General features: G+C 51.9%; 1 protein-coding gene across 2 annotated transcripts; it reads right to left on the reverse strand.

Moving 5' to 3' along the window:
* Positions 1-226: 226 nt before the first annotated feature.
* On the reverse strand, positions 227-24,429 carry Pacc1 (proton activated chloride channel 1). 2 transcript variants are annotated; one of them, XM_028861904.2, is made up of 8 exons: positions 24,272-24,429; positions 21,966-22,062; positions 10,317-10,526; positions 8,771-8,922; positions 5,261-5,403; positions 3,927-4,071; positions 2,603-2,710; positions 227-1,499 (listed from the first exon to the last, which is right to left on the reverse strand). In XM_028861904.2, exons 1-8 carry the CDS (start codon positions 24,305-24,307, stop codon positions 1,338-1,340), a joined length of 1,053 nt encoding a protein of 350 aa, XP_028717737.1. In that variant the 5' UTR covers positions 24,308-24,429; the 3' UTR covers positions 227-1,337. The 2 variants fall into 2 exon arrangements, with proteins under 2 accessions (XP_028717737.1, XP_037067023.1); XM_037211128.1 differs by lacking the exons at positions 227-1,499; positions 3,927-4,071 and having other exon boundaries at positions 2,599-2,710.
* Positions 24,430-25,523: the final 1,094 nt, after the last annotated feature.

Below are 25,523 nucleotides of genomic sequence, written 5' to 3' on the forward strand. Positions count from 1 at the left end.
TAATTATTAAAGTGATACGCCACTTAGAGTTTTATAACCATGCTAAGCACACACCCTACCACCAGGGCTGCACTCTTGCCCCTAGATAGACCTGGAGCCTTTCACTTATTTTTAATGTTGTTGATGTGTTTATGCTCGCCATTACATATTGTAATGGCATTTTATTTAAAAAATTGTCTAAAATCTAAATTCATGTACATCTATGAAACAGAAAGGTAGCAGGGGATGTTTCATTATACAAGTTTATTTCGAGACATTCAGCCAAAACAGTTTCTTGCTGCTAAATTTGGAGACAAAAATGCCTAACTTACACATGTGAGCATTTCCCTTCAGATTCCCCAAGGCCTAATTGTGAATTCTTTGAATGTTACCATATTCCCTCTGGACACACACTTTGGAAAAGACAGGCTTTGGTTTATATAAGTGCTATTTGTCAAAGCCTTAAAGGCCACCATTTTAGGTGAGTGTTTCTTCAGGGCACAGTGACCTACTAAGCAGCTTATTCATAGTGTGGTATGTCCAGCTTACCTTCCCTGGAAGCAGTGGTGACAGACCTCGGGTCAGAGCCACCGTGGTGCCGTTTGGGTCGGTGGTCACAGTGTGAACACGTCCAGTTTACTGGGTATTCACACTCACTCCTTTTGTATTAGCCCAACTTTATTTACCTGTTAATGAAATCAAGGTACACTAAGTAGGCACCTACTATATACATCTGTGCAAGTGCTTTCCAGCAGCGACCACTGAGCTCACACCTCCGTCAACACAGCCCATCACAAATGTCATCACTAGTTTCTAGTAGCCTTTAAAGTCTCATGTAAGACCAGGCACTGTGGTTCTGGCTTTTGTTCTCAGCAACGGGAAGGCAGAGGTAGGCCTGGTCTAAACAATGAGTTCCACCAGGGCTACATTTAAAAAAAAAAAAAGTCTCATCTAGACTCTGACAAGTTGCTAAGTAACAACAGTAGATGGTGTAAAAGTCATGAGGAATTTTGTATACAGGGCATATCTGTCCACTTTAAAAAAATCTAAGGTAAAGAGGGAGCTTAACTATTTAATGAACAAATGAGAAAAAGCTGCCTTCCACAAACCCCCTCCAAGGCACTAGACAGCTCTGTAAAATGTCTGTTAATAATTTAAGTACTTAAATAAGTTTCAGGCTATTCATTGGATGTTTGCCTGTGGGCTCGAACAGCCTCCTGGGCCAGGTTTGACCATCCAGTTTGAAAGACTGTCCTTCCCTGCAAGGTCCCTTCAAGTGAGTACAGGATTGCTGGTGGCTTGGTTTGTCAATGGGAGAATAAGGCTTCCGTCGGTTTGGAGTGCGGGACACGGCAGCTTCAGCTTATGTGGTTTGTTGCCTGGCCTCTTCTTTTTAGGTATCGTTTCCTGATTTTGATCATCCACTTCACACTTAGTTTGGCAAACTCTGCTGCTTTAAATAAGGCAAGGAAAGCCCCGCAGAGGAGTGCAATGGTGTTCCAGGGATTGGCCGTGATGATCTGTGGAACAGAGGAAAATGGGGTTGTTGGTTTGCATCGACCCTGACTCTCTGTGGTTTAGATTTTGGAGTTCAACCCTGACTCTGTGGTTTAGATTTTGGAGTCACCAGCACCACGTGCGTCCACTCATTGAGACTTAATGCCCACAGCTGGTCAGGGGGAGCCATGAGCCCCACCACATGATGAAGTAACTCGGAGGACATTCCTTCTCAAAACTGTAAGACATTCATGCTGAGCTTTAACTTAGTGCCTTAGTCCTACAAGTGACTCAATAAATTCCCCCAAAGTCTTCTCATTTCAGTTACTGGTTTCCAGATGTGGCCCCTACACTCATCACGTGGACTCTGCCATTCGGCCTCTGCGCCTTCCTTCCCCTGCTGGGATGTTGTCCTGTCTGGACTTTATAATCCTTCCAGCTCTGCACTTTCTCCAGCCACTCAGCCAAAAACCTTTCTTTAACTGAAGTTGTTGATCCCATGGAGCCCCGTGACAGCCGTTTACTGTCTCTCAATGGTTTAAAGCAATAGCTTGGTCTCCATTGAATACTCTTATCCCTGTGCAGTGCTGATGGATGGACTCAGCCTTGTGCATGCAGGACAAGGACTCTTCTATAGAGTCTTTTCCCTCACCAAACTTAGGTGAGTTCTGGAATTCCCACCTGTGGCTAAAAAAAAAAAAAAGCGTTTGCAAGCCTGGTTCAGTGGAGTAATCTGAGACGGGATGAGCCCCTGTTCACATATGCACAGTGGCCATACCTCTGCCTTCAGGACTGCTGGGATGCATGCTTCAAGGGACTTCAAGGGCTCTACTTGGGCCAAAATAAGCCTCTCCTAACAGGTAGCTCAGGTGAAGAACATCAGCACCCATACCTTACGTGCACAGCTGTAAACCAGTTCCTTTCTCCCTAGCTGTCCTAGCCTCAAGCCTCACCCTTCACACAGAGCCTAGGCCAAGGGTGACAGCAAAAATACATTCATCTCACAGACTCCATCCTGGGATCTGGAAGTGTCCGTGTTTGAGCTTTAGAATCTCTTCCCTATTGCCACGATCATCTCAGGATGTCTTGTGATGACATGAAGAAGGCCACTGTTAGCAGTACTTACATCCTGGACCTTCTGGATGAAGGGATCTTTCCATTCAAAGACCACAAAGAATAACTGAGTATTCTTCTCGGCGGCCGGCCTCTGGTCAATGTAATTAACCACACTGGTCTAGGTGCAGAACAGACAGAGAATTAGCACTTCTGGGCCCTCCCTTGCCTGGACCTGGGAAGAAGCAGCAGGAAGGGACTCGGCCCTTGGCTCTCCTAACAGCATCTTCCAGGGAAGGAAAGTCAAGTCTCATACAAGACCTCTTCACTGGTACCAGAGCTGGCTGGGGCTTTACAGTTCTTTGGGAGAGAAAAGACTGCAATGCCTGTCACCAGAATCTGCCATCAGATGTCGAGACTCACAATTAAGCCATATTCAATCTACTACAGAAGACAAATTCAAAAGTCCCAAATTTCAAAATACTTGGGTCTTAAGGGATAAGCAGTCTAACCCTTCAAGTCTACAGGGACAAAGTGTGGCCCCCACTCCATGGGACAAGGCAGCTCTATAAGTACTTAGTAGGTAAGTGATAAGATCTGCCAGTCAGCTATGAAAGAAGCTCCGTGAGATAATGGTGAGAAGACAGGCTTGAAAGGCACGGCCACCTCTGATCTGATGCTCACATTGGCCACAGAAAGTCAATGCTGAGATTTACTGCGGGCTGCCCATGAGTGCAGTGACTAAGGACAAGCCAAGGCTTCGTGGGACTGGGCAGTCATGTTATAATAGCATTTCGTAGTCTTGTTTTCAGTGTTTGTCACCACTGAAGGCAGGAAAAATCCTGTCCCTTGACTAGACCTAGGTGCCAGGGTTCCACGTGCACAGAGAGAACTAGAAAAACCATCACTAAGGCAGAGGCAGGGCTACATTATTTCCAATTGTAATGAAGCTGTACTCCCGAAGAAGCAAGCAGATCCCTTTCCATCCCACAGACGTGCCTTTTCTGTCTTCCCCTGTTCTTCCCAGATCACAGTAAAAGGCCCCCAGCAATCCTCCTGCCTCAACCTGGCATGCTCCTGGCTCTGGGCCAAGGGACCAAAAGCTTTCTGATCAGCTCATCTTCTGCATCCTCACAGGTCATCACACCCCACTATGGTCCCCTCATTCCCCACAATCCCTGGCAGCATCAGGAAGTGCTTCCCATGTCTATAGGCACAGAGCTAGTTTTGTGGAGAACAAGCAAGCTGCTGTGGACTGCCTTCAGCACATGAAGCCTTCACAAGGACTACTAAAGATATCCTATGACCCTACCCAAAAGGCCCTTCCCCTCAAAGTCTGCCTCCACCACAGATTCAACTGTGGAGATCATCATGTTTGCCAAGGAAACAGCCACTACCTCTTGCCGGAACTCGACAGCTTCTCGGCCGTCCTCCTCTTTGGTCTTCACCAGTGACATCTTGACCCAGGTGCGGAAGCCTCCTGAGAACTTCCAGCTGGAGTAGGCACTCTCACAGGCCTGCATGAAGCCTGCTTTGTCTGGGCTTGGGGAAGTGAGAGAAGGAAGGTCCAGGTTAATCCAGGCCCAACAGCTGGAGCCCAGTGTGGCCAAAGCAAACTCTAGTCCAGTGTCAAGCAGGTTTCTTTTCTGGTACAACCAGGATGCTATGGATTCCCTGCTCCCTCTCCAGAATCTGACTGTCTTACCAGGGTTGTTGGTCAGGTAGCATCAAAAGCAACACCCAACCTGGCTATACCTTTGTTTGGTTTCCATAGTCCCCGCCCCCACCCTACCTCCACCATGGGCACACTCCTTCCCTCTCCCATCACCCCCCACACCAGTTCAGTCACCCACACTTGGGTTTCTGGAAGCACCCTGATCTATGGCTGAAGCATGGCGTGCCACACTCAGTGAAATTCAGCCTCCCTCTGAGAACTGTAGATGAAGCAGAAGCTAAGCACAAGAGAGCAAGTGTGCAGTGGCATCCACCTGTCACCTCAGCACCCGGAGGACAACCTGGGCTACAGAGTAATACCCTGCCTCAAAAACAGAGCTTGCTCCTAGAAGGGACGGTTAGAACACCACCACCCTCCCACTGAAGGATCAGGAAAATTCTAACTGTAAACAGTTTACGTAGAAAAAGACACGAAGGCAGACGGGGGGCTCACTGGGGAGAATAAGGGTTTCAGTGGGGGAGATACTGAGGCCAGGGCTCAGAGATCCAGGGTGGGAAGGATGGCAGAGGTGGTCTGTGACTTTCTGTTCAGTGGACAGTCACCTCCCTGCCACTGTGACGTATCATCCTACGTCATAGAAATGGAGCCTTCGGCTCAGCAAGACTAGGCAGGGACAGACAGGAGTGTTCCTACTTTCTACCAAGTGTTAAGCCCAGAGATGGCACTGAATTGTCCCTCAGTGTTTGAAGACAACAGGAGCTGTCAGCAGGCGGGCATCTGCGGGCATCTGCAGGCATCTGCAGGCATCTGCGGGCATCTGCAGGCGTCTGCGGGCATCTGCAGGCAGGCATCTGCAGGCAAGGAGGCGCCTCAGCAGCCGAGGCCGACCTCGAGCCCTCTCCAGACGGCACTGCATCCACAATTGCTTAACTGCAGCTAACGTAACGGACCACCAGGTTCTTAGGGTACCTCCTATCCTGAGCCAGCCCTGCTCCCCTTCCCCAGCTTCACCCCTACATTTCCAGCATGGACATGCGCAAGGCAGGAGACAGCCACCTTTGCATGAACTCGTGGAAAGAGGAGAAGAGGAGGTAGTCAATGGCACTGAAGTCCTCGTTGCTCTGGTTCAGGCTGAACTGGAGAAACACCAGCTCCCGCTTCTTCACTTCCTGTGGTCCCTGGACAATCAGGGCGGACTGCTGTGGGGAAACAAGTCAGAGTCTCAGTGCTCGGAGCTGCACGTGCCCCCAGTGCTCACACAGGCCCGCAGAGGCTCACCCACAAGCACTGGCTGGCAGACCCACAGCAGGGCACCCAGCAGCCTCCAGCGACGGCAGCCAAACCCTCCTGCTCAGGGATGCAAGCTGGCCAGGGGGACTTCGAGGCACAGCACCTGAGCCCAGCTGAGTGTGACACATGTCCCCCTGCACAGGCTGCCCACGCTGTGGAGCACCTTTACTGGGTGAGGACGTCTGCTCTTGCCTGTGGGGTTGGCGTGTCCCAGTTAACCTTGCTCCTGATGTCATCTACTGACGGGAGTTTTCGATTCAATACAGTGAATGAAGGCTGTTCGTCTTTCTCTTATGCCTTCTGGGTTGGTTTGCGAAGGAATGCCAGTACTTCCACATTCCCCAGGCGTCATGTTTTAAATCTTACATATACATACCATGTACGCCTGGCTTTAGTTTTATGTGGTATTGCAAGCAATTGGCTCCCAACCTGCCTCCTGCCTTCCTGTACCCTGCACTGGTCTGTCCCTGAGCCAGGACTGGGCTGCCAATGACATCACGCTGTTGAGGAAGGCGACTGTGCCCTGGGCTGGGCTGGTCCCTCCCACATATTCTTCCCAGAGCCCAGTTGTTGCAGTATGCGCTCTCCTCTCTCCTAAATGTACTTTAACAGTAGCTTGTAACGCCCAGCTAAACGCTTTCCACTGAGACAACTGGTGGAGTCACTGAGAAGATTACCTCCCCTCCCCTGGCCTTCACTCTCCCTGGCCTCTAGTCTTCACCTTCCAGGGAGCAGGCATGTGCTCAGAAACTGACCCTGACCATGTGGACAGACAGCGGCACTGCTGGGCAGTCCCGTGAAGCAGCAGTGCCCACGTGACCCTGCCCGCCAGTCAGGCTGCTCCCTCAGGAAGTGCGTTTCCACACAGGAGCCAAGCCTGTGCCCTGACCGGCACACTGTCAGATGCAACTCAATGCTACAGGAGGTAGAAAAGCCAGAGGCGGTATGAGCTTCACCTGTGGGTGGTGAGAAAACCAGGCAGTGAGGGGCACACCAATCCTACAGACCGGAAAGGGGGTGACCCTGGCTGTGCGAAAGCAAATCATTGGCTACAGGCAAACCACCATGAAATCCGGAGCACAAGAAACCAGGAAGTCAACAAAAACCTGAAGACTTAGGCAGTGACCTGATAAAACCCTCAACAGGGGTCACTGTCACGGGACTCAGCGGGCTCAGTCAGCCAGAGCCTGCACATTAACAGCTCCCTGCAGTGAGAACAGGCCACCTCCCAGCCTGCCAGCTCAGCCCGTCCCCGGTAACTCAAGCTGGAAGCAGATCCTGGGGAGGAGGGCAGGTTCCTAACATCCAGTTCTGATGTGAGCAGCCAAGCCTGCAGCCATGCAGACCAGCCTGCAGATGAGGCTCGCAACAGCCACCTTCCCAGAGAGCAGCAGGAAGGAGCTGGCCGCACACCGCAGCAGAAATGCAGGCCCTGGGTGGCCATCACCAGGGTTGCAGAGCAGCTGTGAACGCTCCAGTTGTCCCCTGCCACACAGGCCCTGGCTGGCTGTCACCAGAGTGGCGGAGCAGCTGTGAACACTCCAGTCATCCTCACCACGTGGACACAACGCTGCATCTTACCCCCCCTGGTCCTTTTTCAGAGACGGAGTCTCACTGCGGTGCTCAGGCTGAACTGGCCTTGAGCAAGGTCCTCCCGCCTCAGTCTCCCATGTGCCCTGGATGCCCACACACCCCACACCAGTCTCCTCATGACGTCATTACACGCTGGGTTTTGCTCAGGGAGCAGGTGACCAGGGAGGAGGAAACTTCTTTGAGGTTCACAGCGTGTGGCTGGAAGGAGTTGATGGAGAATATTTACCATCCCTCAGAACTGGAGGTGGTAACTGCACCTAACATCCTTCCCGTGAAAACACTTGACTTCTGTGCCCCTTATTTCACGGGTTCTGTATTTAAATTATGAACTACCATAGCAATACAACAGTTTTGAGTGTGAGCAGCTGCCTCATAGGAAGCATGCCAGGTCATGGGGGAGGAAGGGGTCCCCAGAACGGGCACAGCTGCACCAGGGCTATTGTGCTTCTCAGAGAGAATGAGGTGAGGCGGGAGTCCAGATGCCACTTTCCTGGCTGCGGTCCCCTCTTCTTGACTGGAATCTGCCGGTTCATTTCAGGTCATTATTTCATGTTGGCTTTGTAGAATCCATGTGACATCCAGTGACACCAACTGTCCATTCTCAGCTAGGAATACAGGATTCAGATGCCAAGTAGTGGCCCAAGGGTGGACAGATGTCTCCCTAGTGCTTACATCTGTTTGCCTAACACTCTCCACCCACGGGAGCACTGCAACTGTGGACAGGGAGCACCAGCAGGCCAGGTTTCCGCCTGAGATCCCTGCAGCAGTTCTGTCTCCACACCTGAGCAGAGGGCCTTCCCTCAGCCCGTGCAGAGGCTGTCCTGAGGTCTGGCACCCAGAGACACACCTTGCCCAGCAGCTCTGCAACCAGAGGGGACAAAGTCCCGGAGTCCCAGCCGTCAGCCATGCTCCAAACTCAGTCACTCAGTCATGCTGAGCTGGGGGCCAGAGGCCGGCACCACCCAGCAGTCCTGTCCTGGGTTATGAGCCTTCTCTGTTTGGCCAGCTCCATCAACCAGTTCCAATCAGTAATCTGCATGGTACACTAGCTCCTCCAGCCTTCTGGTCTACCAGTGTGCAGGGCTGTCCTCCTGCCCTATCCTATCCTGTTCTGTAAGGAGCAGAAATCCTTTCATCAGGCTTTTTTTTTTCTCCAGGAAGTGGCCTGGCCTGGAAACCAATCAGCTCGAGTCTCAGTGCAGTTTCTTCAACTTGTGGTTCCTCTCACTCCATGGAGCAGGACTGGCCCCACAGCACGACACACTCCTGTCCTTTTTTCTGTCCCGAGCCACATCTCACATACCCCTCCAGCTCTGCATGGTCACCAGCTGAGCTGTGATGTGGGGTGTCAGCAATCCTCACCACCCAGTGCACCCAGCTTCACATTGGCAAATTCCTCAAAATATGGACTCCTTGGCCCCACCCACAGGAATGGTGACAATTCCTGGAAACTGGTATTTTCAGTGACACTGATAACCACAGGCAGACTCACCTGCAGCCCTGCCACCCTCCCGTCAGGCAGGAAGCCCTGAGGGTTATCAGCCCCAGCGGCAAGTACTTTGCCACACCTCTCACCTGCCAAGGACCAAGGGCCCATGCCTGCAGGCTATAAGAAAAGGAAGGCTATAATCCCTAGGGGGTGTGGCTAACAACACACACACAACCCAGGGAAGCAGGCATTACCATGGTGTGATTGGAGAAGGGATGGGTGTAATTGATCCTCTGGGTGGTGCAGTTCCTGTCTCCTGGCTGGCCAGGGCTGGCAAGAGGTGGGATGACCTCATAGTGGTGCTTACAGCTGAGCAGCTGAGCCTGACCAGGGTATAGGGCGATCCCTGGAACAAAAGAAACCGGCAAGTGTCAGAAGTCACAGTCCTGCGTACTCTCTCTCCATCAGCTCACACCTCCCTCCTTGGGAAAGTGCCAAGGCGCAGAATAGGGGGTGGAGGCACAGGCACAGCCCCACTCCAATGGAGGGCATGCCCCGCCTCAGTCACCCTGCCCCGCCTGGAATGGCTTCCGGGACTCACAACACTCCCACCAGAGTATCCCACGGCACAGTGAGATGCTGCAAAGGCTCTGGGCCGTACGGTTCTCAGGGCTCATTTTTCCTCTCTGCTGGGAGCTCCAAGAACACACACCCCATAGTGTCCTGGGTGCTCTCAACTCAGGCTCCCAGGCCAGGACCCTGGAGCAGAAACACCAGCGATGACACATGGTATCACACGCGCCAGAGCTGAGGGATGAGAGCAAACACCGCCAGAAGGGCCCAGAGAGCCCCGGCACAGCAAGAGCCAGGCAAGAAGGAAATCATCTGGGAGCTCCTGGCAGGGGGACCCCCAACTCTGGCTCTAGCCTGTGTGCAGGATGTCCTGGTGTCACTCGGGGCCAGAGCAGGCGGCACACTCATGGTGGGCAGGGCCTGAGCCCAGGGCCAGGCAGATCACCCACCGCGGCAGATAACAGTACTCGGGGATCAGTCACCCCAACGTGCAGAGAAGGGTCCACAGAGCAGCCGGAGCCCTCTGGGCTAGGCCCTGTCTGGCTGTGTGCACCCGCCTCCATAGCCCACCACCTTTCCGAGCCCTGCCCCAGCCTGTGCAACTTCCAATGAGAATGGCCCCATGGACTCCGACGTTGAGGAGGTGGTCCCCGGTTGGAGGAACTGTTTTGGGAAGACCTTGTTGGAGGAGGCGTGTTGCTAAGGGCAGGATTGAGGTTTCAAAAGACTGATGCCTGTTCCCAGTGTGCTCTCTGCCTCCTGCTTTCCATTCCAGCTGTGAGATTCCAGCTGTGAGATTCCAGCTGTTCCTGCTGCCATGCCTCTGCTCCACCACCACAGCCTCTAACCCCCTGAAACTGTAAGCCATTAAGTGCGTTCTTTTATAAGTTTCCTTGGCCATGGTGTTTTGTTACAACGGTAGAAAAGTAACTGACACACTCCCTGTTCCCTGGCCTTCAGCTGAGGCCCACTGCCTCCCTGCACACACCCAAGGCCCTGCTCCTCCTCCCACAAGCACTTGCGGCCCACCTCATGCCTAACAAAGCCTGGCTCCAATTCCACCCTCCCTGCCCACCCAGTGCCCCACGGCCTGGCGCTGGCTCTCAGATGCACACCTACCACTCCTGCTCTGCTCCGCCTGTGCTGGGGACACAATGGTGGCTCAGGGAGGCAGTATCTGCAAAGCCCCAGAGCGGGGGTGCTGATGCCTGGCCCAGCAGGCCCTACCTGGAGCATCGTAGCGGTCCACCTCCTTGTAAGACACAGACATCACAGGGTGCTTGAGCTTTTCTCGGAAGTCCGTGATGGTCTGGTAGACCAGGAAGACAGCTACAGCCATGAGCAGCAGGTAGATGAAGATGAGCAGAACCGAGAAGACGTTCTTCAGGCAGGCCTTGCTGAAGCGGATGCTGCTGGAGGCAGATTCGCTGTCCACACCTGCCCACAGGACAGCAGAGTCACCAGAGCATCCAGCCATGGTCTGCTACCACCAGGCCCTCACCTACCTTACGGAGGAGGCAAGGCTACCCTCATCACAAAGGGTACCTAGACACATCAACTCCATACCACCCCTCCTAGCCAAGGCCACCAACGTTACCACATTTACCGTCTGCAGGGACTGGTGGTCTCAGTCAGACTCACATGCTCTCCTACCCCCACCCCACCCCTCTTCTTAACAACTTTCCCATCTTTCAGTCCTGGAACTGCTCGTATCTGTGGTGGTATTGTGTTCCCCAAAATATTGTGCACCCTAATAAACTTATCTGGGGTCAGAGAACAGAACAGCCACTAGATATCGAGGCCAGAAAATGGTGGCACTCACACCTTTAATCCTGTCACTTGGGAGGCAGAGATCCATCCGGATCTCCGTGAGTTTAAAGCCACACTGGAAACAGCCAGGCATGGTGACTCACGCCTTTAATCCCAGGAAGTGATGGCAGAAAGCAGAAAGGTATTTAAGGTGTGAGAACCAGGAACTGGGGCAGGTTAAGCTTTTAGGCTTTGAGCAACAGTTCAGCTGAGATACATTTGGATGAGAACTCAAAGGCTTCCGGTCTGGGGAGGAAACAGGATCAGCTGAGGAACTGGTGAGGTGAGGTAGCTGTGGCTTGTTCTGCTTCTCTGATCTTCCAGCGTTCACCCTAATACCTGGCTCAGGTTTGATTTTATTAATAAGACCTGTTAAGATTCGTGCTACACATATCTGCCATTCCTAGGCCTGTTCTGAAGCACTGTTCATAACCAACTCTGACCTGTCTTCACTTAGAAATGCCTTTTCCCAATGAAACCTCCTCTTGGTGGCTAATCGGCAGGGTCTCCGTGCTGAGCAATGCACTCCTGTCCCTCTGCTATGGGATCCAGACACCATACAACCAGCAACCACCTGTCACCGCTGCCTCGTGACATGACGGACTGTGTCCTCTCAAACCCCTCCTTCCCTGAGGTGCTTCCTGCCTGGACACCAGTGCTGTGGGGCCTTGACCTCAGACACGGCGGTGCCAGGCCTGGGGGTTCCTGATAAGAGCCACCCAGGACGTGCTTGCTACGGCAGCCTGCATTCACCTTCCCATGATGCTTCTGCCCTTCAGCTCACACCACAGCTCCCTGAGGGAAAGGCCTGCTGTCTCTGTGGCTTCCAACAGGGACCAAGTGGCGTGGTCACACCACCTTCCTCAGATGACCACGGTAAGATCTGAACAATGTACTGAAGTTTAATGAAGGCATTAAAGAATGGGCAAACGCAGAGGAGAATATCACCCTCTGGAGATATGCATGGCCTGTGAGTGCCTCACGTTTTGCCTGAGGTTCATACCAACCCCTAATGACATGGTTCAGGGTGCCAGAGTTCAGGGCTAAATGTGGGAAAATTCTGAAGGCAGGTGAGCCCCAGAGGTGAGGTCCCTAATTCTGCAAATGACTGATATGCCCAAATCATTGGCTGGGGACCCCAAGGGCCAGGGGAAGCAGAGCTGAAGTTTGAAGAGAAATGGGTGATTCCAGCGGCCACCATGAAGGGCAGTCAGCACCTCAGAGCTTCCGCCCTGCTGTGCTGAGACGAAAATACTTCAGACCCACAGCAGAATCCAGACCTACAGCTGTATTGCTGCTTTCCTCAGTCTGCCCAGGAGACGCACCTCAGGAGATTGGGGCTTTCCAGAGAGAACTGACCCAGGCAGGAGGAAGGATCTGCAGTCAAAGTGAGCGCCATCTGCCAATGGGCTGCCCAGATAGGAAGTGTCCCGAGGAGAAAGCAGCATGGCCTGCCTGCTTGGCTGCTTCCTGAGTGAGTACTGCCAATCCCTGCTAACGCCTAACTCCAGCTTCCCAGGCCTTCCAACCCAGACAGAACGCCAGCAGCTCTCGAGGAAGCTTCCAGGTGCCTAGCACCAGGGGGACTGCTGAGGCACCAGGCTCTGTGGACGAAGTCTCTCCCAGGTTCTGTGCCTCTCCTGTTGGACTTTATCACGTAAGCCTGTCTACAGATGCTTTTACACACACACACACACACACACACACACACACACACACACACACACACACGTATTCTATTAGTTCTGTTCACCTAGAAGAACATGCCTAACACACCAGTGTTCAATTAAAAATTACTAGACATGAGGGGCTAGAGAGATGACTCAGCAGTTTAGAGCACTGACTGCTCTTCCAGAGGACCTGGGTTCGATTCCTAGCAGCGACAGGGTAGCTCACAATCATCTGTAACTCCAGTTCCAGGGAATCCAACACCCTCTTCTGATCTCCACTGGCACCAGGCACACATGTAGCGCACAGACCTATATACAGGCAAAACACTAATACATACAAAATAATAAAGATGTGTTTTAACTACTAGACATGGGAAGAATAAAAGGTGATGTGACTCAGGACCGGCAGACACGGCTCAGCAGGGAAAAGCATTTGCCACAAGCCTAACAGCTTAAGATCCATCCTCAGACCCACATGATGGAAGGAGGAAGGAACAACTTCTGCAAGCTGTCCTCTGACCTCTACCCGTGTGCCATGGCACGTTTGTATGTGCACATGCACACACACACACACACACACACACACACACACACACTAAATGTTTAAAGATAAAAGGAAAAGAAAATACGACACAGTCAGGGAAAAACAAGCATCCATAGAGATTAACTCAGATAAGCTGCCCACTGGGCCACCAAGCATGGGAAGGTTGTGTGCCTGCTCCATGGTGCTGTTTCTCCCTACGTCCATTTCACTTCCTGTTGCACAGATCCTAATTGGTCTTAATAAAAACCCAGAGCCAGATATCAGGGTGAAAGCTGAAAGATCAGAGAAGCAGAGCAAGCCACAGCCACCACCTCTTACCTCACCAACTCCTCAGCCTAAAAGCCGGAGTTCCTGTCTCCTCCTGCCTTATACTCCTTTCTCTGCCCAGCCATATCACTTCCTGTCTCAACTTCCTAGTGCTGGGATTAAAGATGTGTGCCATCACTGCCTGGCTTTGTTTCTTTCAGACTGGATTAATCTCATGTAGTCCAGGGTGGCCTTGAACTCACAGATCTCTGCCTCCCAAAAACTAGCATTAAAGGTGCGTGCCACCGCGGCCTGGCCTCTGTGTTTAATCTGGTGGCTTGTTCTGTCCTCTGATCTGCAGGCAGACAGCACCCGGTCTCCAGCATCGTTCTCCCTGGTTAACAGGCTGTGGCTGTGCAGCCCTCGCTCCTGCCGGCTTCACCACCAAGGGGGACGTAGAGGAGCGCGTCTGCTTCCTCAGCGGCATAACCGCTCCCGCCGCCCGCCCATCGCCCGCCGAGTGCTCTCTGCAGAGTTTCTAACAGCCCTGTAACCGACATCATTGTTTCCTACCAAGCAAGGCTCTCAGAGCTGTGAGCATCCGGGCTTCTCAAGCAGTCAGAAGCCCAACCCCAAACTCCACATTGGCTCCTGCTCCCAATCAGGTCATAAGTCTGCTCTTTCAGTTCAGAAAATAAGAGAATAAAGTATTTTCTGTCAGGATTCTCGGGTGCTGCAGGCTCAGGTCAGCCAGACCCCTCTCTGCAAAGTCTCCGCTCCTGCTGCCCTTCCCTCCACCCTAAACTCGTTAGAACGAGGTGAACAAGCTGCAAGAAGCTGCTGCACTGCCCAGCAGAGTCAACGTCACACAACAAACCAACGCGCCGAGGTGCGTTTGCAAGAGGCCAGTTACTATGGAGGCCACCAGGTACGGCAGAAGTAACTGGTCCACTACACACAAGTCTTCACACTGGACCAAAAAAGATGCAAACTCAAGGTTACATTATGCTTCCAAAGAGTGTGATAATTAGCAGAAGTCCCAAAGAAACCCAGATAGATAAAATGCTTGGTAAAGGATTCAAAATGTGATTAAATAGTTCAGTGTAGCTGGGAAGACAACACAGGATGTGAATAAGAAACGTGGGGGCAGCGAGAGGATGCAGAGAGAAAGGCACAGAGCTTGCTCATCTTTCTTAGTGCTTGTGAAAAACGTTAAGGGAACAGAAACCTATTCAATAAAACAGGAGAGAAAACCATCCTAATCTTGGGAAGATGTGGACACTGATGTTCAAAGACTTTAGGAGCCCAAACAGACATGACTAGGAGAGATCGCCATGGCATGTTATGGTGCAGGCATGACTAGAAGAGAGTTCCACCATGGCATGTTATGGTGCAGGCATGACTGGGAGACATCTAACCACAGCATGTTATGGTGCAGGCATGACTGGGAGACATCTAACCACAGCATGTTATGGTGCAGGCATGACTGGGAGACGTCTAACCACAGCATGTTATAGTAAAACTGCCAAAAGCACAAGACCGAGCTGTAAAATCTGCAAGACAAAAGTCACACTAGGGACATCCCCCTTAGACCAACAGCAGACCCCTCGGTGGAAACCCTGCAACCAAGGGTTATTACACCCAGCAATGCGATCTACCCTTCAAGAATATGGGAGAAATAAAGACCTTCCAAGACAAAAAACCGAAAGAATCCATGTCCACAGAGCAGCCTTACGGAAGCTCAAGGCAGCCTGTGTTAGCCAGCTGCGTGTCCCCGTGACGGCATGCCTCAGTGGGACAACTTACAGGCTCCCAAGTCTCAGAGGCTGCTCTGTGTAGAGCAGAGCAGTGGCTCACCTCGGAGTATCAGGAAGCAGAGAGAGGGTGCCCGTGCTGTGGCTTCCTCCCCTCCCACCCCCCACCCTCCCCACCCCCGTGCTCTTGTGGGCTGCCAGGTGCCATTCACGTGTATTGGGTCTTCCCACTGATTCCTCTTTAGGGAAGCATGTCACAGACACCCAGAAGGAGTGTGCTTCTCCGGTCTCCTTGGCACTTCTCGAAGTCATCACCAATCAAGATTAACCAGCATAAAGCCCGACAGCTACGAGAAAGACAAATCCCACTGGAAGAGCGAAACTCAGAAGGAACCACCATTGTGGGTGCAGCGAGAAAGCACCAAACACAGCAGCCAGCAGAGCAGAGGGAGGAAAGGCAAAAACAGCGGGGGAACCGATCCTTGTTCTGCAGCAGCCATGCTGACCGGGAGGGACAGGTGGCTCGGTGAGGGAGAGGAGCATGCAGGTAATCCTTCGCCTTTGCCATGGGGCCTCTCACAGGCCCCCATGTCAAATTCCCTTCGGTCCTTTCCTGCCATCATGGGAAGAAACTCCTTCCCAGAGCAATTAAAGAATCTAATGCCTATTGTAAAAATCCACACTGGATGATAGAACAGCTTTAGAAAATAAAACAAAAATTTAAGGAGAAACCATAAATCAAAATGGATAAAGTTTAGAAAAGGGAAACTCTCTAAAGTTAGGATTGGGGAAGGGTTTTGCTTTTGTCTTTCAGAGGGATGAAGGCTAAGGAATCTGAAGACCACTGGACAAATGAGACATCTGAAGAAAAAGGACAAATCATTCAGAAAACTTGTCCAACGAAAAAGATTTTCTGCAGTGAACTATGAACTATGACCATGCCTAACAGCGACCTTTGAAGTCTCCAAAAAGATGATAGGACCCCACAATGATGATTCCACATGGATTATGATAATGCCACTAATCTGAAAAATACCACCTAAAGATCGGCTTGGACTACAAACTGCTCAGGACAATTTCAAGGTGGCTAGCTGAGAAGATCCAGCCTCATAGAGTACTCTAGCCGGGACTTAAGACAAGCCCTGCACTTTCCCATTACACAGAGACTGGACAACAAATGATACAGCTACCTCTCCTGGGACTTGACAATTAACCCAAAATTTTCTTTTCAGGATCCCCTAAAGATGCCTTCACCCCCATACAGCAGGAAGTAATTATAAGAACATGACACCCACATTCCCAAAAGGTGGGGCAGGTGATTTCTGATCGTTCAATGAGTTATGGATATTTGTCATTGTTTTGGTGGTTGATTACAAGTTGTCATTGCTAATGGTCAGGAAAAAAAGTTAAACAATGGAGATTAGATTCAGGGTTCTTGTTTGAAAAAAAGAAAAGAAAAAAGAAAAATTGGATACAGATATGATAGGACAAAAGGGTAGATTATTGAATCTACTCTGAGAAGAAAAAAGGGAGAATATGGATATGATAAGATAAAAGGGTAGATTATTGAATTTACCTTTAAAAAGCAACTACTAGTTTTAAATATTTTACATTGGATTGGATTTTTGCATACTGTATACAAATTTTGTATACTGATACACACGCACATTCACACACACAGGAGTCATGACAAGATCTGTGTGCACACGTTCACACACACAGTCATGACAAGAGCTGCGTGCACACATTCACACACACACAGTCATGACAAGAGCTGCGTGCACACATTCACACACACACAGTCATGACAAGAGCTGTGTGCACACGTTCACACACACAGTCATGACAAGAGCTGCGTGCACACATTCACACACACACAGTCATGACAAGAGCTGCGTGCACACATTCACACACACACAGTCATGACAAGAGCTGTGTGCACACATTCACACACACAGGAGTCATGACAAGATCTGTGTGCACACATTCACACACAGTCATGACAAGAGCTGCGTGCACACATTCACACACAGTCATGACAAGAGCTGTGTGCACACATTCACACACAGTCATGACAAGAGCTGCGTGCACACATTCACACACACAGTCATGACAAGAGCTGTGTGCACACATTCACACACACAGTCTGACAAGAGCTGTGCACACATTCACACACACAGTCATGACAAGAGCTGCGTGCACACATTCACACACACAGTCATGACAAGAGCTGCGTGCACACATTCACACACAGTCATGACAAGAGCTGTGTGCACACATTCACACACACAGTCATGACAAGAGCTGTGTGCACACATTCACACACACAGTCATGACAAGAGCTGTGTGCACACATTCACACACACACAGTCATGACAAGAGCTGTGTGCACACATTCACACACACAGTCATGACAAGAGCTGTGTGCACACATTCACACACACAGGAGTCATGACAAGAGCTGCGTGCACACATTCACACACACAGTCATGACAAGAGCTGTGTGCACACATTCACACACAGGAGTCATGACAAGAGCTGTGTGCACACATTCACACACAGGAGTCATGACAAGAGCTGTGTGCACACATTCACACACAGTCATGACAAGAGCTGTGTGCACACATTCACACACACACAGTCATGACAAGAGCTGTGTGCACACATTCACACACAGTCTTGACAAGAGCTGTGTGCACACATTCACACACACAGGAGTCATGACAAGAGCTGTGTGCACACATTCACACACACAGGAGTCATGACAAGAGCTGTGTGCACACATTCACACACACAGTCATGACAAGAGCTGTGTGCACACATTCACACACACAGTCATGACAAGAGCTGCATGCACACATTCACACACAGGAGTCATGACAAGAGCTGTGTGCACACATTCACACACAGGAGTCATGACAAGAGCTGTGTGCACACATTCACACACAGTCATGACAAGAGCTGCGTGCACACATTCACACACACAGTCATGACAAGAGCTGCGTGCACACATTCACACACACAGTCATGACAAGAGCTGCGTGCACACATTCACACACACACGGTCATGACAAGAGCTGTGTGCACACATTCACACACAGTCATGACAAGAGCTGTGTGCACACATTCACACACAGTCATGACAAGAGCTGTGTGCACACATTCACACACAGTCATGACAAGAGCTGCGTGCACACATTCACACACAGGAGTCATGACAAGAGCTGTGTGCACACATTCACACACAGGAGTCATGACAAGAGCTGTGTGCACACATTCACACACACAGTCATGACAAGAGCTGCGTGCACACATTCACACACACAGGAGTCATGACGAGAGCTGCGTGCACACATTCACACACACAGTCATGACAAGAGCTGCATGCACACATTCACACACACACAATCATGACAAGAGCTGCGTGCACACATTCACACACACACAATCATGACAAGAGCTGCGTGCACACATTCACACACACAGTCATGACAAGAGCTGCATGCACACATTCACACACACAGTCATGACAAGAGCTGTGTGCACACATTCACACACAGTCATGACAAGAGCTGCGTGCACACATTCACACACACACAATCATGACAAGAGCTGCGTGCACACATTCACACACACAGTCATGACAAGAGCTGCAGCGTGGCTCAGGAGTTACAAGCACTTGCTGTTCGAGAGGACCCAAGTTCAACTACCAGCCCTCCCTGCAAGCGGCTCACCACTGCCTATAACTCCAGCTCCAGGGATCCAACACCCTCCTCTGGCCTCCCTGGGCAGCTTCTCACATACATGTGCACATATAAATACTAAATGGAGCCAGGCAGTGGTGGGGCACACCTTTAATCTTAGCACTCAGGAAGTAGAGGCAAGCAGATCTCTGTAAGTTAGGGGCCAGCCTGGTCTACAGAGTGAGTTCCAGGACAGCCAGGGCTCTTACACAGAGAAACCCTGTCTCAAAAAACAAAAAACAAACAAACACAAAACAAAACAACCCAAATAAGCTACTAGTGCTGCACCACAAGGAACCAGAAAAATAAAGAACCAAGTCCAGGTCTCGGGATAGCTCAGCAATTAAGAGCACTTGCTGCCCTTGCAGAGGATGTTTCATTTCCAGCATCCAGAGAAGGACAGATAACCACCTGTAACTCCAGCTGAAGAGGATCCAACACCCTCTTCCAGCTTCCTCAGACCCCCCACCCCATGCATGCATATACTCACACACAGACACGTGTATATTCACAGAAATCAAAATAAAATTTCAGGTGGATGAAACAATGAATTCCTTTTTAAAAAATTAAAAGAACTAAATCCAAAGTTAGGAAGAGTTAGCAGAGATCACAGAGTATGTAAATAGAAGCTAAAGAAAGAGCGCAGGGCCGGGGAAGTCACTGGTCACCACTGTGATCCCAGCACTCAGGAAGGCAGGAAGCAAAGGCCGCCCTCCCTACATAACAAGGGAGCCTGAGATACATCAGACCCCGTCTCAAAAAAATAAAAATAAATAACATGAAGAAAGAAGAGGAATATTACGTGATCCAGCGATACACCAACGTACCTGGAGAAGATGAAATCTGTATTTCATCTTCTGTATTTGCTGCAGGCCTAGTCACAAAAGCCAAAAATTGGAACCAATCAAAAGGTCCAGGGCTGGGGAGATGGCTCAGCCACAATCAAGGAGGTGGATCGGAGCCCAATCCCTAGGACTGGAATGTCAAAAGTCTGCTGGGCCATGCTTGTAATCCCAGAGCTGGAGAGGTTGCGATGGCATCTCCCTGGGGCTCGCTGGCCAGCCAGTCTTGCCTACACTGTGAGCTCCGGCCAGTGAGAGACCCTGTCTCAAAAAGACACAGTAGAGACAGGAGTGGCGTGGATCTTCAGTCGCCCAGGAGACCCAACTGAGTCGAGCCAAGTCTGGAAGCTGAGAACTGACCTCCTGGTGCTGATCCTCGGTGGTCGGAAAGAGTTGGAAGAGTACGGGAAACTGGTCACGTTTGGTCACCCTCATCTGAGCAGATCAATTACCAGATAACCATCTAGAAGTTTACCGCAGTCTGGTGACCCCCTGCCTCATGGAGTAAATGTCAATCAGAAGAGAACACAGCGAGGACTATCCATACATTTACTCAGATAAACCAAAATCTCTGTCAGGGTAGGATTAAAATTCCAAGTCATCCTCAGAGAGTTCAAGACCAGCCTGGGCTAGCTACATAAGACCTTTTCTAAACAGGAAGTTTGAATCTTCATGCGCAAAGACACTTGCAAGCCCAATAGCCTGACTTCAATTCCTGGAATCCACAGAGGAAGATCTGACACCCACAAGTGGTCCCCGACTTCCACAGTGCCCACCCCACCCTCTCTCACACAAAACGAATGTTCTAAATTAAAAAGCCACCAGTCCGTAGGTGGAGTAGGGTCAGAGTGCCTGAGTCTGCTTCCATGTTCACCCAGCCGGAGTCTGCGGTTCTCATGTACCAAGTGAGGACTTCACCTTGCAGAGTGAGAATTAAACGTGGTGTGTGGGGGGCAGAGGTGGGGGGGAGCTGGGAGGGGGCAGGGGAGCTGGAGGGGGCACGGCAGAGCCTGGCGTGGGAGAGCAGTGGGAAACAGTAACTGCTTTGCCTCCTTCCTCGGTCTCCTGCAAGCATTGAGCAGAATCACAGGACTTCCTCTCCCCACAGACAGAGGAACCCAAAGAACAGGACCCACTCCCGAGCCCACGCAAGGAGCCGGAGCCAAGAGTGGCTCCGTCCACTCACTCACGCTGACTCGCCACGGCTAAGGTGAACAGCTGTGTCTGCCGTCACCAGGCTTCACTGGAGAAGAGAGAGACGTCGGTGACAAACCTCTGCAGCACAGAGGACAGGGACAGTCTTGGAGGGTGGGCCTGACCCTGTCAGCGGAGCCGAGATCGATTGGGCATTAACTAGGAGAGGAAGGGAAGAGCCGCCACCCCCAGAGCCTGGCAACCTGAGCTCAACCACAGGAGCCCACATTAAAGGTGGACGGCGAGAATGAAGTCCACGGAGTTGTCCTTTGGCCTCCGTGCACACACCATGGCCTTCATGCCCTCACACATCATGTGCCCCCCCCCATGATAATAATTTAAACGTTAAAAGGGGGTTGGCCGAAGAGGTGGCTCAGCGGAACAGAGAGGACCCAAGTCCCCTTCCCAGCATCCATATCAGGTGCTCACAACCATCTCAATGCCAGCTCCTGGGAACCCGGTACCCTCGTCTAGCTTCCACGGCATCCTCACACATGTGGCAGACACTTACACAGACACATACATAATAAAAATAAGTCTTTTAAAAAGGAGATTGAGAATTTCAGAAAGAAATAAAATAACAAGGATGGCCTCTGCTGGGCAGTTGGGCTTTAGGACACAAGGCCGAGGTCAGGGAAAGCACTGGACCAAGCATGGACGCATGGGAGTTAAGCCTAGGTAGAGTCTGAAGCGGGGCCAGGCCTAGGTGAGCTCACCCACCGGAAGCAGGACTGGAGGGGCCTCAAAGGACCTCTTCTCCTACAGGGCTCCGAGACAGGATCAGGACCTTAGAGTCATGCCGGCCAGCACCTCCTCAGGGAAAAGGGAGCCCTGGCCTCAGGAACTTGTTCAAACCCACTATCAAGACCGCAGACCTTGAGAAGCACATCCTCCATCCGGAGGCTGATTAAATATGTAGAGCTTTAGAACCGGAGAAGACCTCGAGACCCAACACCAGGGCACACGTGTGGGGAGAGGAGGCTGCCACTCCCTCCCCTGGCAAGGCGCCTGGACTGGGCCGACCAGCAGCAGCCGCCGCACACAGCCAATGTCCAGCGCCCCAAATCCACTCACCTGGCAAGGCCCCTGCACCTTGGACTTGGGCTGGCTCCTTGTCCCGCTCATCTGCCTGCTCTGAGTTCTCAACGACCTGGTCCAACTCCTCGCTGAGCTAAAGGAGAAGAAAGGGGTGAGCAGCGTGGCGGGGCAGCCTTGCCTTTTCCAGGCTAAAAAGCAGAAGCCCCATCCCCCATCCACATAATTGTCACATAGGCACAAAGACAGCACGACACAGGATGTGTGCGGCTGATTCCACAGTCTTCTCTCACAGCCTGAGGCTGGGAAACTGCAGTAAAGGTTTCGGCAGGCTGGCTCCCTGGGTTGTGAGGGAGACCGGTCCCCAGCCTCTCTCCTAGTTTCTGTGCTAGCCAGCAATCCCTGGCATTCTCGGCTTATAGCTGTGTCCGATGCCTAACCCTGCCTCCGTCTTCACAAGGCCCCCACCAGGGTGTGCCCCTCTGGGGGTGCGCCTTTAAGGACTCACCACGCTGGATTGGAACCCAGTACATCCTGTCTTTGTGTGATACACCTGAGTGATGATTTCCAGTTCCAAATAGGGCAAGAACTGGAGTTACACTTCAATATCTCCCTCTGGGAAACGCCAACCCACAGCCAGAGTCAGTCAAAGAAGCAGGATCACGCCACCTTGGTCTAGTTTCAAAGCCCATGGTCTTAACCACTTCCCAGAGGAAGAGGAAATGGGGCTTAGAGTCTCCTCAGAGAGAAACGGGATCAGCGAAGCTGGTGTCAGGGCTCTGTGGGCGCTAAAGCCCACAGATGTGGGCACGAGCGACAGAACGGGGTGACGGCTGTGCAGGTAACAGCATTAATTAGCAGCAGGGTACCGGGCAACCGCAACCTCAGTGATCTCGCCTGACCTGTCGGATGGGGAAATCTTGGCACTGAGAAAGCAGAGATTAGGGTCAGCGTCCTAACGCTTTGGGAAGCAGGCAGGGGAAGTCAGTTTAGAGGGATTCCATCCCACTGGAGGGGAAGAGCTTTTCCCAGGCTCACAGTGTTATCAAGTAAAGTTACTTCCCCTCCTCTGAGACAGGGTCGCATGTAACCCAGGCTGGCTTCAAACCCACTATAGTGGACAATGACCTTGAGTTTCTGACCCTTTTACGTCCACCTACTAAGTGCCGGGATTAACCACTAAGTAAGTGCTGCAGCTGGGCTACAAACACCTCAGAGATCTTTCACATTCATCCCAGATGACTTAAGTACAAAGTCTCAAGGGAGACAGTGGTCCCAGGAAGACTGGAACTCCTCAGAGCCAAGCCTGTCCAAGTCACCCTGACCCAGGCCTGGCGGCAATTCCCCTTCCTCCCAATTCCCCGTCCTGACACACAGCAGCCATCACAAGTCTTTGCCTGTCCCCCGGCCAAACTTCTCAGAAAGCCCTATCCTGGAGCACCAAACCCTCCCCTCAGCAGACACCTAACTCAGTCAGGTCCACTCTCAAAACAATCCAGGCAATAAAGACGCAGGCCAGTCTTCTCGGGACTTCAAAACAGGGCCCTTCCACAGCCTTCTACCCATCGGGCATGACTCCAGTGAACACCCGATTCCACCTGTGGCCTAGCTCTCCAAGCAAGACAAAAGCCTGTGCTTCGATAAATTATCTTATAAGCCCTGCTAAGTAAGGAGATAGCGGCCATGTGTGGCTGAGCGCGGACCTTTGAAGCCAAGACCCCCAAACTCCCCAGAAGCAGGAGCTGGCAGCATCCTGTTGTTCACTCGGGGTCACTCACTCAACCGGGCGCTGAGCTCAGCACTCTGCCAGCTCGTCTGGAGGCCGAGAGTTTCCAGTGTGGCCAGAGCCTCCGTGGGTGGAGATGGCCACCGGGACAAACTGCTGAGCTGCGGAAACATGCTGAGAAGCTTGGGCTGCTCCGGTTGGACAAGGTCTAACGGTGTGGAGACGCTACACCGCCTCGAGCAAACCTGGAGAGTGGTGGCAGACGGCCTAGGATGCGGCGCCGCGGAAAGACACCAAGGGCAGGACCGGGGCAGCCCCACGACAGAAGAGCACAAGGGGCCCGGAGCGAGCGGGGCTCGGCAAGGGGAAGCCCGAGGCTCGGGCGACAGACAAAGAACTGCAAGGGTCGTGGGGCCGTGGAGGCGACGGGGAGCCGCGGAGGAGCGTCCGGCCACGCGCTTTCTCCACAGCCAGAGGCCAGGGTCCCTGTCATCCCGCGTGCGGGGACCACGCAGCAGCTCCACCTGCTGCAGAGCCTGCACGCCCACGGAGTGCCAATCATCCACCTGCGCGGGGGTCGGGGTGCCCTGCCCGCCTCCCGCGCCCGCCCGGCTCGCACCTCCTGGTAGGATGTGGAGAGGTCCTGTCGGATCATGGCACTAGCCTGCTGCGGCTCACCAGGGACCGCGACGCCGCGGAGGCGCGCGCTCCGGGATGTGCCCGCTCCACTAAGCTAGACCAGCTCGGTCTACCGCCGAAGACCAGGCGTGGCGGCGCTCGGCGCGTGCGCGCCTCCTGCTGCCGCCGGGCCCGCGCGGGCGACGCTGGGAGATGTAGTTCTGTGTGCCCGGAGAGGCTGTGAGAAGATCAACCTCCTGCCAGAGAGGCACGCATGAGTCTTACACTTCCTCTCTTTGTCAGGCAGAGGAACTGAGTGCCTGAATGCAGCGTGGCATGGGGTCCAAGTCAGCTGGGTCGGAGCGCCCAGTGACGGGAAGAGGAAACTTGTGGTTTATAATAGGAATAAATGTCCAAAGAGCCCTGTATTACTAAGCTCACCGTGGACTTCTGTCTTGATTCTTCAAGGCTCCTGAAACAAGAACGTTTTTCTTACAGATTAAGAAAATGAGATACTGGGGATACTTTGTATCAGAAAGGATTGGGAGAGAGTGGTGATCAAGTTAGTTCATCTGGGAAAACACCAACAAAATTCTGAGGGGGCAGGGGAGGGAGAGACAGTGTCTCCCTTTGTAGCTCAAGCTGGCCTCGAATTCATAGGCAGTAACCATGCCTCAGCTTCCTAAATCCTAGGATTACACCTTTCCCTAATCATATAATCTTTATTCTTTTTTTAAAAAAAATATTTATTTACTTATTTATTTATTGTGTGTGTGTGTGCCTGAATGTATAATTGTGCATCTCCTGTGTGCAGGTGACCATGGAGACCAGAGAGGGAATCACATATCCCAGCCTCCTATGTAGTGCTGGGAACCAAACTCAGGTCCTCTGCAAGGGTAAAAAGTGCTCTGAACCACTGAGCCATCTCTTTAGCAGGCTCCTTCATTCTCAGGTTGCAACTTGGAAATCTAGCTCTGCCTCTCACCCACAATTTTCTTGCCCCGTTCTGAGCCCTCCTTTTGTCTACCACTGCAGCCAACACCCTAGTTCCACAGTACTTTGTAAGAAACAAAAAGAGTCATCCGCAAGCACCTACATACCTGTTCAGCCTTGAGCCACAAGCTCTAAATGCGGGGGAACGGAATGTCTGTGCTGTGACTGGGTGGACTTGAGGACCACATCTTCCTCCTCTCCCTGACTACAGCCACGCAGCCGTGAAGCAGACAGAGGCTGCTTATTAAACCTCAGTGAGC

The sequence above is a fragment of the Peromyscus leucopus genome, chromosome 15, assembly GCF_004664715.2.
Source record: "Peromyscus leucopus breed LL Stock chromosome 15, UCI_PerLeu_2.1, whole genome shotgun sequence".
NCBI classification, from domain to species: domain Eukaryota; kingdom Metazoa; phylum Chordata; class Mammalia; order Rodentia; family Cricetidae; genus Peromyscus; species Peromyscus leucopus.

Coding starts and splice junctions, on each gene's coding strand:
- Pacc1 (XM_028861904.2), bottom strand. CDS start 24,307: ATGATCCGACAGGACCTCTCCACATCCTACCAGGAG. Junction 4,072..5,260: donor TTCCACGAGTTCATGCAAAG/GTGGCTGTCTCC, acceptor CACTTCCCCAAG/CCCAGACAAAGCAGGCTTCA. Junction 1,500..2,602: donor TCATCCAGAAGGTCCAGGAT/GTAAGTACTGCT, acceptor TCTGTTCCACAG/ATCATCACGGCCAATCCCTG.